Source organism: Rhamphochromis longiceps, linkage group LG1, assembly GCF_057381845.1.
Source record: "Rhamphochromis longiceps isolate RC_006_pf linkage group LG1, R_longiceps_female_GT1.1, whole genome shotgun sequence".
Taxonomy (NCBI): domain Eukaryota; kingdom Metazoa; phylum Chordata; class Actinopteri; order Cichliformes; family Cichlidae; genus Rhamphochromis; species Rhamphochromis longiceps.
This window is the reverse complement of record NC_140557.1, coordinates 15,536,136-15,550,606: the sequence shown is the minus strand read 5'-3', so window position 1 is coordinate 15,550,606 and position 14,471 is coordinate 15,536,136. Positions and strand designations below refer to the sequence as shown.

Below are 14,471 nucleotides of genomic sequence, written 5' to 3'. Positions count from 1 at the left end.
TGAACATGTCTGAATAAAAGCAGGGGTTAAAAAATATATAATGTTTTTATTTTTTACACTACGTTAATACATCTTTTTTTTTTATTAATACCTTAATACCTCTCCTTCATCATGATGTTTAATAGCCTATTAATATTATATATCATAAGCATCACATCAGGATCATAAGAATCAATTAAAATAAAATGTTGCAGTGACATCTTGTGGTCAAATACCAGGAGTGCAGTGAATAGTGTGGCTTATACTGTGTCTTGCTTGATGTGTGTAAGGTTTTAAACAGAAATATGCAATAAAGCTGGTTTCCTAATTTTACACAGTATTTGGAGGTGTGTGTTTTGTTGTTGGATAAAGCTGCACTAAGCCTGGAAATAAAACAATTGCCAATACCCAAACACTAAGACATTTAACCACATGTTGACTGGATCAAGTTTATCTATGGATGCTGAAACAACAATTGGCAGTTATTGCAAAAGACGGTATATAAGCCTGTCGCATAGGAGTATAAAATATATTACTTCCTTTTTATGTTTGTTGGGAAAACAAATGCAGCAATGTAAAATAAAGTATTTGCCCTTCATACGATGAAAGCCACACTATCAGACTTCAGACCGTCTTTCAGCTTTAACTTAACGCCCCACACAAACATACTCTTTACTGGGGTCTGGCCAGCCCTTTATGAGGTAATGCGGCTCATTGACACGAAACATGAAATAACCCTGACTATAAACGCCGTGAGTGATTGCTCCACCCCGACGACTGGGATCGCTGAGGACGTGGACAAGGCGTGGCGGAAAAACCGGACGGAGAAGCACAAAGAGATCGACAAAGCTTGCGCAAACTCACTGACACGACAGCGGCTGAGTTCTTCCACGTGGACCCTGTCATTGACCAAAACACACTACTGTACTCCGTGGCAGCCTGGGGGCGCGCACGCAGTCGCCTTTGCGCAGTGCAGACCACACGGAGGCGCGAGCAGGGCGGTGCGGGATAGAGGTGATCTCCAGATATGAACCCGTAAGGTGTCGGAATTAATGCCTTTTGCTGCTCATACATCAACTATGCAGACAGGTAGGCTCGTTGTCACTGTGAGGAGAGATTTGAGCTGTTTTCATCAGCTGCAGCGGTTACGATGCGCTTCTTAGTTAACGATACTATTCTTTCACAGCTTTCTTTATAAATGTGTTTTATTTAATATAAGACTGTGATGTCAACGTGCCTTTAAAGGAGGCTGTGTGATCAGGCAGTAACAATGAGTTGATGGTGTAGTCTTGCGTGCTGTGCCAGACTAGCATCGCTGCTGCTCCACAGGAGGAGGAAGCTGCCGGTTATTAGTCTGCGCATCTCTGGGATCTCTTAAACAGGCCATTCAGCTCACAGCAACGAATTTTAGTTCAAAAATCTAATGTTTGCTGGTCTAAAAGGTCTGGCGAGTCACAGAGAAATGATTCATGGAGACAGCATGAAAGGGCTGCAATGAGCTATAAATAGATAGAAAGATTTCAAATGATTTTTCCATAATGGACCAGGAAGTTTCTCATCTATGTGACGAGTGAAAGCTGTATGACTGCAGCTCTGCAATATTACTGAAGGGACTGGTTTTTGTGAGGTTTGTTTGTGTGTGTTTTTTCTGTAAGGCAGCAATTGCTGCATTGTGTGACCACTGCAATGCCCATAAAAGTTTCCTCTAGTTTCATTAACACAATCAGAATTAGTAATTCTGTGCACTGTAAAAACTCAACCATTCTTATTTATATGAATTAAAATCAGTGATGAAATGGTTTGGGAAGAGCTTGCACAAAGGTAGTAACATAGCTGTTTAATTTTAGGTGTGCTCTTGGAGTGTCACCTGGACCAGCTGGTTCCGCGTGTTCTGTCTCTGACCCTGCTGGTACACCTGTGCCTGGCTGCACCAGGTCTTCCAGGAACACAGAGGTAACGCCCCTTCTCTCATCAAGTTTCACTTTCTCTTCTTTTTAATTCATATAAAGGCATAAATATTCTCAGGCTTTCATAAATATGCTGCTTGATTTGATTTTATTCTATAATTGATTATTCCTTATTCCCATTGGATATAAATGTTATATATGAGGCTAGCAGATACACTCTGTTGCTGTTTAGCAGAACAAAATAAAGAAATTAAACCAAAAACAAAAGCAGTGATGCAGGAAGAAGCTCTTTGAATGATTTGTTTGCTTATTTATTCCACAGGGAGGAATCAGTAGCTGCCCATCCCCCTTCTGCAGCACTACCCAATCCCTTTGGCTCTGGAGAGGAGGAACGCAGGTGAGTGGCACATGTACAGTCTGCTGTTATTGAACATCTGAAATCATTTCACTCAACAGCAGCTTTCTGACTTGGCTGTGGACTTTGGCTCCTCCGTCGCGCTAATGATGTGGCCTGTACTATAAAATGATAAGATTACATGTACCTAAGAGCTCATTTATGCTGCATTGATTTCCTTTATGGGGCTCTCCTCACCATACTGCAAATATTATCTCACCACACATAGCTGCTACTGTACTGGAATAGTTTGAACTTGCCTGTAATAAATTGTTCAGAGAACAAAAGAAGAAATATAACCACACGACAGATGCAGCTTCTTTCCATTTGTTGGTAAGATTAAGATAATGTGTACACGCTATCATACTTTCATCTTAAGGGTATTGCATGAAAGACCAGATAAATGCTTGTTAGCTGTATGGAATAGCAGTTGGAATTTACACCACCCTTAATAAATCAAATCACAAATCAAATCAAATCACTTTTTATTGTCACATTACATGTGCAGGCACACTGGCACAGCACATGCGAGTGAAATTCTTGTGTGCGAGCCCCACAAGCAACAGAGATGTGCAAACACAACAACACAAACGAGCAAAATACAAGAATGGCCAACCTGAAACTAATAAATATATGTACAATATATAATAGTGTATGCATTTCTGGATGTGTATACTAAATATTTTCCTACGTGTGTGTGTGTGTGTGTGTGTGTGTGTGTGTGTGTGTGTGTGTGTGTGTGTGTGTGTGTGTGTGTGTGTGTGTGTATACACATTTTTACAAATTAAATAGTAAAAAAATAAAATAAAATAATAATAATAATAATAATAATAAAATATATAAAATATACAGAGTTGAATATGTGCAAAACAAGTGGCATTTATATACAGTGTGGAGTGCATAATGTTGAAGTTCCAGTAGTGAAGCTGAGGTGTCTATGACGTGTTCAGCAGTCTGATGGCCTGATGGAAAAAGCTGTCTCTCAGTCTGCTGGTACGGGACCGGATGCTGCAGAACCTCCTTCCTGATGGAAGCAGTCTGAACAGTTTATGGCTGGGGTGACTGGAGTCCTTGATGATCCTCCCCGCTTTCCTCAGGCACCGCTTCCTGTAGATGTCTTGGAGGGAGGGAAGCTCACCTCCAATTATCCGTTCAGAGCACCGCACTACTCGCTGGAGAGCTTTGCAGTTGTAGGCGGTGCTGTTGCCATACCAGGTGGTGATGCATCCAGTGAGGATGCTCTCAATGGCACAGCGATAGAAGGTCCTGAGGATGCGGGGGCTCATGCCGAATCTTTTCAGTCTCCTGAGAAAGAAGAGGCGCTGCTGCGCCTTCTTCACTGTTTTGTTTGTGTGTACTGACCACGTAAGATCCTCAGCCAGGTGTACACCAAGGAACCGGAAGCTGCTCACTCTCTCCACAGCAGCGCCGTTGATGGTGATGGGGGTGTGTACTTCTCTGCACCTCCGGAAGTCCACTATCAACTCCTTTGTCTTTGCGACGTTGAGGGTGAGATGGTGAGATGTAATACATGTTGTAATAATACATGTTGGCTCAAAGCAGGCCTTTGTGCTGAATCAACATTTGTAAAAGGATTATTCAAGCATTTAGAACCTCTCACTGTTGCAACATTGCTTCATTTATGGTATGTGATGGAGTGCATGAAGTTTAAGATGTTAAAACAAATGATGCCCCGAGAGTAGTCTCAGTTCTTACCACCAGATCTTGCCTTAATACCCTTTTAAGTCTCATGTAAAGCTCATGACTCATAGCTGATGATGATCTGTGACAGATTTTGATTGAAGCAGCTGTGTTGAAGGCACCTCAGTTGTGCTCTAAAGAAAACACCTTTGGCCTGAATTTTGTCATTGTTACCATCTAGTTCATGTAAGATTATGAAAGGTAGAACCACTGCTACGACGTGTTATGTGTTAAGAATGTAAAGAAGTTTCTATTATTATATTAAGCGTGTGTAACCAGTTTAATACACGTTCACTATTTGTCAAGAGTCTATTTACAAATATAGGAAAACATTTACAAGTACACATCTGCCATCTGCTTTACTTAAGATTACATATACAAGTACACAGCACATGTACCTAAAATATGAGTTTAAGGCATGTGCCAATGAACGTTTCTCACTTCACAACCATTTTAAAAGTAATAGAAGCTTAAACCAGTGTAATATAAAGACTCAAAGCCTTGATTTAACAAAACAGTGCTACTGGACTTCTATGGATGAATTTTTCATATTCTTTCCAGCAAGGTGAATATATTTAAAAAATATATATATGTGTCAATAATAACATTGCCGAGCAACACGGTAGCGCAGTGGCTACATCTGTTGTTTCACAGCAAGAAAATCATATGTTTGGCCCCAAATTCCTTCCACAGTCCAGCAACATGAATTTTTCATCAGTCATTAACAATAAAAAAGAACCGGAGCTGAATTGAAGTTTAATAAAAGTGTGTACAGTGATGTCAGGAAACTCATTGTTTAATTTCCTTAATTTCCTTTTTCTTATTCTTTTTTTTGGTGCTCCCCACCTTTTAATGACTTCATGCTCTGTCAGTCCTTTAACTGTGCAAGTTTATGGTTATCTGTCTGTTTATATCCAGGGTGTACCCTGCATCTCACCTTGTGTCACCTGCGATCAGCTGCCATCTAAAGCAGTTAATAGAAGTATTGATTTCTCTTCTAACCTCTTCTCACAACATGAGACACAAGATGTTTTGTACATCACTGAACATGATTGAAGGGGATCTTTAACTTCTTTTAAACATCTTATAAATGATTTAAAGAGCTAAAACAGGCTCTGTGAGCAGAAGTCTGTGTGCATCTGAACTGAAATAGTGAAGTCCAAGTTTTTGGAGACGGGAGCGTGGGGTTTAGGAGCTTGAAGAGTCTGGCACAGGGTGCTTGAGTGTTATACCCTCTACCAGATGGCACAAGGGTGGAAAGAGTCTGTAGCACATGGCAGTTGCACTACCAATCTGCTTTGTAACATTTTTTATAAACTGTGCTTTGTGTTGTGTGTACTACAGTTTGAGACAGAGTTACATTCAATCAAGCCTGAAGAATAGAGGACAAGGAGGACCAGAAATCACCACCTGGGAGCAAGGTAAACAGTGCCTCTTACCAGTAGATATTACACTGATGGGTTCTGACTAGGATCACCATTGCCAAATAATGTAGCCTTTATTAGTCAGAATCTAATAAAGTCTTTTTATTTGATCGTATAATTGTGAATTGTGCTGTGCTATGTTCCAGAGGTATTCTTCCTGTTTGGCCTTTATGATTATGATCGCAGTGGGTTCTTAGATGGCTTGGAGATGATGAAGCTCCTCTCAGATTTTAACTCCCATCATATACCTGGAGCAGAGGCCAGTGAGCAGGTTGGCAGGAGCGACTCTATGTATGTGTGTATTTGAACTGACAAGGTGTTGGCCTTTTTCATTCAGTCGGCGATATTTGTGTATGTTTGCATGTTGCTTTCAGGTGGTTTCTATGGTAGATTTCTTACTACAGACTCAGGATCTAAACCAGGATGGTCTGCTGGCTCTATCTGAACTGCTCTCCCCTTCAATCACCCACACACAGGTACTGCAAATGTATTGGAAATACTGTTAATACTGTTAAAGCTTTATGTCGTTTTATTCACACTTTCATTATATTTGGCTGCAAAAACAACACCTCATCATAACTTTCTACCTTAAAGGACCCAAGCAACAACAATGCACCTCAGCAGGAGCAGGAAGCAGTAGTGGAGGAACAGCTATCAAACGCTATTGCTAACGTGGACAGTGCCGGAGCAGTGGAGCAGAGAAAGGAACAGATTCATGAAGAGATTCAGCTTCAAGAGGACGTACAAGGAAAGGAAGTTGAACCCATAAAGCAAATGGATGAATATGAGAGACATCAAATCCCAGAAGTCACAATAGAAGATCTGGGGCAGGACCACAATATTCCTGTACATCAGGGCCAACCAGAGATATAAAACACACACACATAAACACACTGGAGAAAACACCACTGTCATCTAGGCCTCAGTCTCTTATGTACTGTATGGGAGAGCTTCTTAATCAGCATCCCCAAAAATGGTCCCCTTCTGGATCTGAGTTCTGAGTTTCTGCTAATGCACAATTCACTGGACTGTTAAACATGTAGATGGGTGGTCAAAAGGTCTTTCTGGTCAAAATATTCCTGCCACTGTATTGGGATGCTCAATGATTCCCAGAGCTTTTAAGGGGTTAAAGGCAGAATGTAATATTAGTTGCAACAATAAAACTGAAGCCATGATTAAAAGAGACCTTTTAATGCATTTTTTCTAAGTTGGAAAATGTGTTATTACTTTAATTGAATTTATTTACCATTTATTTACCATTTTCTGCCATGATTATTTTATGCATTTGTTTGCTTTATACCACCAGTTTATGGATGTTTCCTCCTCCCCAGATGTCAGTAGGCACTGTGGATTCACGTACATGTGGATGGTGGACTTGCTGCACTTTTAGCTTGGTTTTTTTTAATGTTTCAGATTCACAGTTAGTTCAGCTGAAATGAAAATTCGCTCTCCTTAATATTATATCAGCAAGAAAAATGAGTACATATTGAATTCACTAGACAAGGAGTATGAAAGAAAATAATCTTTATGGTGGCCCCATTGAAATAAAATGAAAAGTAATGTAAAATGCTATCATTATCTACATACTTGAAATGTTTTTAGTGTGAAAAAGTGTACTATTTGTTAATTAAAAAAAAAAAGTGTTTTTTTTTGTTAATTTTTTAAAAACCATTTTATGCATTTATACGGCGGAAGAAAATAAATAAGAAACAAGTATTTCTCTGCTCTCTTTGTTTGTTTTCAGTCTGTCTTGTGTTTAAATGTGATACTTATAGATTAATTCGTAGAATAGTAACAAAATCCTTGGGAAAAAACCGTTATAGTATGAAAATACATTTACGTGGCTTCATTATATCAGGAACTTCTGACGGGGTCACGTTGTTGGAAGGCTTTTTTTTAACGACTTCTTCAGCATGACGGAAAAAAATAAATTAACTAATTAATATTGTGTTATTAGTAGCTCTGTGTAATTCGACAATGAAGGGTTTCTGGCGACAAAAAGATGGCAAACGTCAGAGGCGTTGAATAGGTGCCCTGCCATACGGTTGCTGGGCAACAGAAAGGCGACCGGACAAACATGGCGGAGAACAGCAAAAGTGCAGGTTGGTAATAGTAACTTTCATTTTCAGTTTGTTTACAAATTGAAAATATTGAGACCACAGTGAAAGTTTCAGTCTAGCTGAAACTCTGTGGTGACCCGTCATAGTGGCTGATCTTTGATGAAAGTATTGTCATTATTTTCTCCAGAACTAAGCCAGCTAAGCTAATGCTTCTCTATGTTTTCTTAATTTTGTCTGCCAGAGGCCACCGTGCTTAATACCAAGGTCCTCAAGAAGCTCAAAGGCGCTTTTCAAGCGTTTGACACAAAGTCTGACAACACAGTGGATATCAAGTGGGTAAAACAAGACAAGCCATTTACTTTATTACTGTAAAGATACTTAATAGGTACTATGAAGCTGATTACTATGAAAATCCAAAGGACCTTAAACGTTTTAACAAGTGCACAAGATGCAGTTTTGTGAGAAAATCTTGAGCCACCCCTCAATTCTTTGCATTTTGTTGTTGTTTGTTAATTTTTAGCAATAGCTCTTTCATTTTTATTCCAGTGTTGCACTTTTTTTTGCCACCCCACGTAACACTTGCCTTTAGCATAAACAAGACAACTCCCTCAAGGGACAAGACCAGTGTTGTGTCAACACCAAAGAACTCAGCAAACTCAAAACAATTCAGCAAAGAACCTGTTTTAAAATTTACTGGTCACCTTTTATTAGCAGACTGTTGCAAAAACACATAATGTTTTTCCCATTTCTTTAGTTGAATCAGCAAAAAAAACAGGGATCTTAGTTTTATTTTGAAAACAGAAGTGCCATAGATATTTTTGATGTTTTTGAAAGAACTGGGCCAAACATCGGTGGCAATCATAAGCAAGTACAGCTGTATTTCAGTCAGTGGCAAAATTCCTGAAATTATGAATAAAGAAAAGTACTGACAGATTTTGATTCAACATGGAATAACATCTGATTGGTAAGAGGTCCCATTTTTCATCAACGAGTCTAACCCCAAACACAGCCGATGCAGTAACAGCATACCTGGATAGAAAAACACAAAATGAAACACTGTCTGCCTGGAGAACTATTCCTGAAGACTACAGAATTACAAAATTACAAGAATGCTTGCCACAGAGAACTCAGGCTGAAGAATGAAAATGGTCATACTAAACACTGACTTTCAAGAGAGAATTACACAGTGTCTTTATTTCCACTTATGAATGTACATGTTTCAATAAATTGCTGTAAGAAATATCCTTAAAATCTCACCAGAGCCTTGTGCAACCTGAGGAGCTCTAATCAGCCACACAGATGAAAACATCTGGCAAACAAATGTGCATGTCCTTTCTTTTCAGCGACAGTGCAGCGTGTTTTCTAAGCCAAGTGTGTGATTTCTATGTAAAATTAAACTAAATGGTAGAGTAGAATATTTTTAATTAGCATTATTAGAGGTCACAGCAACTTTAATTCCTAGGTATTTTTTTTTACTAACTTACGCAGATGCAGAAAGGTCGAAACACAGCTGTTTATTTAAATCTGCTCTCAGTAGGTTTCCTGTCTGTAAGTTTTTGAATTTCTCACTGGAGGTTTTAAATAGAGTGGAAACTGCACACAATGTGTCCTCCCTGCTAAAGTAACCAGATCCAAGTCGATGTCTGTATATAAACAGTCTGTATATCTTTTATACAGTCTGACAAACTAAACGTGGACTTGGACAGTTTAGGACATTTTGCTAATCTAAAATTGTTGGTCTGTCCAGGGAAAAACGAATTATTTAGGTTAGAGATTTGGCATTTAGTTTGACAAAAACAAGTATTTGCGTTTCTAACTTCATTTCTACATAAATAACATGAACTTGAAAGTCAAGTGGCCCAATCTCTGAGAGCTGACTACTCCTGGAGCCAGGATTCCAGTCTTTATTGTAGCCACACTTCCTTTTCTTTGTTTTATGTCCATCACATTTGCTGAGATCTACATAACTTGTGAGTTTCCCTGTTAGATATAGCATAGGTGTCCATCCTGCAGTGTGGACTTCTGAATATTAGAGGCAATGAAAATGTGGGACTCAGTCTCAAGACATACAAAATGCTGTGCAGTTGAGATTACGCAGCTGTTTCCACTGGTAAATTGTTTGGTTGAAGTGGGTTATTTGGACACTGGCTGTGAGAAATAAAGTTTGTGGTTTGTCTCAAGGCTTTCCACTGGCTGAGTGGGCCGTAGGACATTGCGGTGAGATGGTTCATAGCACACAGGAATTAGTGAAACTAACTGAAACTGTCCTTTTAAATACTTTTAATGCACTTCTTGTCATTGTTTTCTAGGGAGATTGGCACCATCTTCTATTCACTAGGTTTCTTTCCCACTCAGGCAGACCTACAGAAGTTCACATCTGAGGTCAGCACAGCATCCTCCCGTAGTCTGGTTCTATTTTGGAAGATCAGTAATGGGGTGTGCAAACAGGGTTCTGACATTGTGCATTTCAGTAATGTTACAGAATCTCCTGTGCCATTATGTGACTGTTATAAAATCCTGGGTAACATTAGAAGCATTGTTTTTGTTAGAAAATTCAAAGCAAACCCCAACAGCCTATTCCTGTGCAACCAGGTGGAAGATGAGCGCTCAGGATATATCCACTGGGACAGATTCCTCCCAGCCATGACTAAAGTACTACTGGAGGACAAGTAAGACAGTTCAGTTATATCATTGTATAAAGAAATTTCTGATTTCTGTGTATGAGAAGAAGGCTGAGATGCAAATAGGAGTTAAGTTAAATCAAATTATCTATTATACAATGTATTTTTCTCTTATACTGAAGGCACACATGAATGCATTTCATTACTACGAGTTTTGTGATCAGTCTGGTAAACATTGTGTAAACCTCAGTACTCTATTTTTGATCAGTGGTGTTTCAGGTCGGGTTTGTTCACCACTCAGGAAATACTACATGTCAGCCTTGTTTAAATAATTTATATCTCTTGCTTTTACACGTGAGCTTTTCTGTGCCTGAAGCTGCTGAAGTTTAGATTCAGACCAGTGTTAGCCTTAAACTCTTAAACAAAGAAGCAAAGAACAGCCAGTGCTACATCACTGATGTAATGATTTGGACATTAAACTCACTGTTTGCAGTATTTGGCTTGTCATCATTTCATTACTGCTGTGTTATTGTCTGTTAGGTTCCCTCCCATCTCTGATGAGCTTCTGCTTCAGGCCTTTGAGGTGAAATTTCCTGCTGTTTCCTTGTTCCTCATATTGTCCACTTTTTGCATAGGGACGCTAGTCTGGCAGTATAGGCATGTGATATTTGCTAAAACACAAAGGCACTTACACTCTGTTTGCAGGTTCTAGACAAAGAAAAGAGGGGATACCTTGAGCCTGAGGAGCTGACAAATTACATGACAAAGGAAGGTAAAACTGAGGGTTTTGTTTTTGTGTGCAATTAGAAGTAGATTACAATGACACAGTGACAACAGCAATAGAGATTTCTTACTGAGAAATGATGTGATCTGCAAGCGAAAAATCAGCTTTACAAATGTGATAATTATTGAAGTGATAATGTTAATAGTAGAATGAGAGGCAGAGCCTTCAGACTTCAGGAACATCTTCTGTGGAACCAGCTCCCAGTTTGGATTTGGAAGACAGACACCCTCTCTACTTTTAAGATTAGGCTTAAAACTTTCCTTTTTGCTAAAGCTTATAGTTAGGGCTGGACCAGGTGCCCCTTAATTACGCTGCAATGCTTCACTCACTATGTGCATACAACCACTCTCTATTGACTCATTAGTTATTATTAAACTCTGTCTCTCTTCCGGATGATCTGATATCGTCGTGTTGGTGTTGTTCCTGGAACAGCATAGTAAATGTTGTTCCAGGATCAACATTGCAAGTGACCAATCACATTCTTGTGACGTTATTCTTTGGCGCACCAAGCCATTTGTGCATTTATGAAATTCCAATGTTGCAAGGACAATATCAATGCTGCTTAGTGTTTATTAAAGGGTCAGGGTCAGGGTCCGTTGATCGGCGGACAGAGGCGGTTTCACGCAGCTTAAGTACAGTTTTTTGTTTTATGGCGGTTTTTCTGGAAGTCACAAAAGTATGACGTCACAACATTCTGATTGGTCACTTGCAATGTTGATCCTGGAACAACATTTACTATGTTGATCTGGGAACAACACCAACACGAGGATATCAGATCGTGCCTCTCTTCCACCCCTCTCTTTAATCCTGTCTTTCTCTTTTAACCTCCCACTGGTCGTCCCCTCCTTGAGTCAGGTTCTGCCAGAGCTTTCTTCCTGTTAAAAGGGAGTTTTTCCTTCCCACCGTCAACAAGTCCTTGCTTAAAGGGGGTTATTTGATAATTGGGGTTTTCTGCATATCATTCTGGGGCCTCTGCATTACAATATATAGCACCTTTAGGTGACTGCTGTTGTAATTTGGTGCTATATGAATAAAACTGAATCAATGTAGGCAACAATTTGTGTGTACTTCACAGTAAATACAATAGATTGGTCCATGGCTTCCTATGTTTGCTTAAAAATAATTGGCATTCCATTTAGTTTTACTTACACAATGTTAATTGCGTGTGTACAGATCACTTGATATGCACGGATTGTTTGAATTTGTTAAGTTGTATTATTTATACCAGTTTTGATGTACACAATTGTAAAATAATTTTGTGTTCAGATTGCTTGGTGTTTGTGTGTAGATTGGAACAAACATCTGTTTTTTCTCAGGTAGATCAGCACGTTTGTGACTTGATTTTTCTCCATATCATATCAGGTGAGCCGTTCACTCAGGAGGAGATGGATGAGATGCTGACAGCGTTCACTGACGAAGAGAAGAAACATATCTATTATAAAGATGTTATCCCACATCTGACTCTAGAGCGTAAAATGTAGGCAGCGAAACAAAGGTTGCTTAATCAGCCTGTTGGTGCAGCCAAGTATGAAAGCATAATGTACAAATGCCAAATGAAATGTATGTAGGCAGTCTGTATGTCACCAAAACTGTTATACAATATAATCTTTATGTCTGTTGTGATAAAGAAATTAAATGTGCATACTTCAACTGGATTCAGATAAGAATACCATAAGAGTTTGAATGCTCAAGCCCTCGTTCCTTATTTAAGAAATGTTAAAAGGTTTCTCCAGTTTGACATTAAAGGAAAGTCCAGTACAGTATGAAATTACTGGTGTGATGCACTCCAGTCTCTGTGAATGTTAAAAAAACAATCACTAAAATGGCTTATGTTGGGTTTCTGTGCAGACATAAAAGAAATCATGGTACCACTGGTGCTGTTCAAATGTTTTTCTGAGGTAATCTGGAGTTACAGAAATGAGCTACAGCTGAAGAAGCTGTATTTAAGAAAGCTGAAGGCTTGCTGCTTTCAGAACGTGCGCCCAAAATAGAGGGTGAGGGAACATGCTGGGTTATAAAAATAGCACAGGCTCCTCACCATCTCTGCAGTGGACTGCAAGTATGCAACACTTCTTTTGCATGGACAACATTCATTTTTAATCATTTGTTCATAGACAGAAACCTTGTAGTTATTGGGTTGGACTTTGTTTTGCTTTCAGAACTGCCTTAATTGTTTGTGGCATAGATTCATTAAATCACTAGAAACATTCCTCAGAGATTTGGGCATATTGATATGATAGCATAACACAGTTGCTGCAGATTTGTTGGCAGCACGTCCATGATGTGACTCTTCTGTTTCACCACATGCCAAAGGTTCTCTGTCGGACTGAGATCTGGTGACTGGGGAAGCTATTTGAGTACAGTGAACTTGTGGTCATGTTCAAGAAATTAGAGAACTGAAATGATTTGAGCTTTGTGACATACGTTATCCTGCTGAAACAGCCATCAGAAGACAGGTACGCTGTAGTCATAAAGGTTGTCTGTGGAGTTTAAATGGTGCTCAGGACCAAGAGGCCCAGAGAGTGCCAAGAAAATATCCTCCACGTCATTGCACCACCAGCAAACATTTGGTACCAGGCGGGATCCATGCTAAACTTGCCTGTTGTTTAAATGTGGGCCTGTTGGTGCAGCCAGTGGACAAAATATGAAAGCATAATGTTTAAATACCAAATGAAATGAAATGTGTTAAATGTGAGGAGAGGAAAAAACCTTCATCGCAGTGAATTATGTTGTGACAAAGAAGCTGTGATGTTACATCCAACAGTATTTGTTAACTAGTGTCTAAAATAACTTCTGAATTCAGCAGACTCTGTTCTTAGAATTGATTTTTTTTTTTTTTTTTAAAAGAAAGAAGTAGATTATCTTCTTGTCTAAAATGTAGTTTGCAGCCAAAATGATTGTGAACATTTTCAATAAATGACCCCTAAAAATAAAAACAACAAACCAATGATTGCTTAATCAGCATTTTATCAGGCGATTCTGCATCAAATAGTCAAACATGCATGAAATAGTTAAACACAACATTGAAACATGGATGACATGACTTATCTAGAGGTTAGATAAGCAATGCGGTGGTGAAAACAACCACTTCACTATGTGAGCATGAACACATGCTATGGTTTCCATTCACAGTAAAAACACAACCCGTTACTCTTTAAGACATAAGGAAAGATCAGCCTATAGTGATAGAAAAAGTCTGTATTAAAGGTTCCCTTTTCACTAAACCCCAAATGTAAAAACAGAATAAGGCTCATTATCTTTCGGTCAATCAATCAATAACAAAACACCATGAAATCATTACAGCCGTGATACAGAGAAAAGATTTAAAGGGATATCCTGTTCTCTACATTTCCCTTTTTCACACTCTGTAACAAAATAAATGTGTTCCTCTTAAAAAAAAAAAAAAGCATGTTTGGTAAAATTGATAAACGAACAAATAGATTAATCAAGAATGACAAAAAGTCCACTTGCATGTTGAAGTTTACCTGTGAAAGTGAAGGTGGATCTGTGGAAGGAATATGTGTGTGTGTGAGTGAGAGAGAGAAAAATAGCTGGCTATGATCCCAGTTAACTCCAGCTGCATCAGTAAATACAGGTTTGA

The 14,471-nt window shown here is 39.0% G+C and overlaps 2 protein-coding genes across 3 annotated transcripts; both read left to right on the top strand.

The window, feature by feature from the left end:
• The first annotated feature begins 813 nt into the window (after positions 1 to 813).
• cgref1 (cell growth regulator with EF-hand domain 1) lies at positions 814 to 7,113 on the top strand. 2 transcript variants are annotated; one of them, XM_085398077.1, is made up of 8 exons: positions 814 to 1,019; positions 1,827 to 1,932; positions 2,209 to 2,283; positions 3,231 to 3,797; positions 5,326 to 5,402; positions 5,552 to 5,676; positions 5,780 to 5,881; positions 6,000 to 7,113. In XM_085398077.1, the coding sequence occupies exons 4-8, from the start codon at positions 3,553 to 3,555 to the stop codon at positions 6,276 to 6,278; spliced, it is 828 nt and encodes a 275-aa protein (XP_085254203.1). In that variant the 5' UTR covers positions 814 to 1,019; positions 1,827 to 1,932; positions 2,209 to 2,283; positions 3,231 to 3,552; the 3' UTR covers positions 6,279 to 7,113. The 2 variants fall into 2 exon arrangements, with proteins under 2 accessions (XP_085254203.1, XP_085254274.1); XM_085398148.1 differs by lacking the exon at positions 3,231 to 3,797 and having other exon boundaries at positions 817 to 1,068.
• A 348-nt stretch (positions 7,114 to 7,461) lies between these two features.
• drc8 (dynein regulatory complex subunit 8) lies at positions 7,462 to 13,709 on the top strand. The gene is made up of 7 exons (XM_085397976.1): positions 7,462 to 7,507; positions 7,707 to 7,797; positions 9,775 to 9,847; positions 10,058 to 10,134; positions 10,627 to 10,669; positions 10,792 to 10,858; positions 12,233 to 13,709. Exons 1-7 carry the CDS (start codon positions 7,483 to 7,485, stop codon positions 12,349 to 12,351), a joined length of 495 nt encoding a protein of 164 aa, XP_085254102.1. The 5' UTR covers positions 7,462 to 7,482; the 3' UTR covers positions 12,352 to 13,709.
• Positions 13,710 to 14,471: the final 762 nt, after the last annotated feature.

What these genes read in the sequence shown, in the direction of transcription:
- cgref1 (XM_085398077.1), top strand. Translation starts at nt 3,553, where the DNA reads ATGCGGGGGCTCATGCCGAATCTTTTCAGTCTCCTGAGAAAGAAGAGG. An exon ending in AATCACCACCTGGGAGCAAG is followed by an intron (nt 5,403 to 5,551) that starts GTAAACAGTGCC and finishes GCTATGTTCCAG; the next exon opens with AGGTATTCTTCCTGTTTGGC. An exon ending in GAGCAGAGGCCAGTGAGCAG is followed by an intron (nt 5,677 to 5,779) that starts GTTGGCAGGAGC and finishes TGTTGCTTTCAG; the next exon opens with GTGGTTTCTATGGTAGATTT.
- drc8 (XM_085397976.1), top strand. Translation starts at nt 7,483, where the DNA reads ATGGCGGAGAACAGCAAAAGTGCAG. An exon ending in GGAGAACAGCAAAAGTGCAG is followed by an intron (nt 7,508 to 7,706) that starts GTTGGTAATAGT and finishes TTTGTCTGCCAG; the next exon opens with AGGCCACCGTGCTTAATACC. An exon ending in GACAACACAGTGGATATCAA is followed by an intron (nt 7,798 to 9,774) that starts GTGGGTAAAACA and finishes ATTGTTTTCTAG; the next exon opens with GGAGATTGGCACCATCTTCT.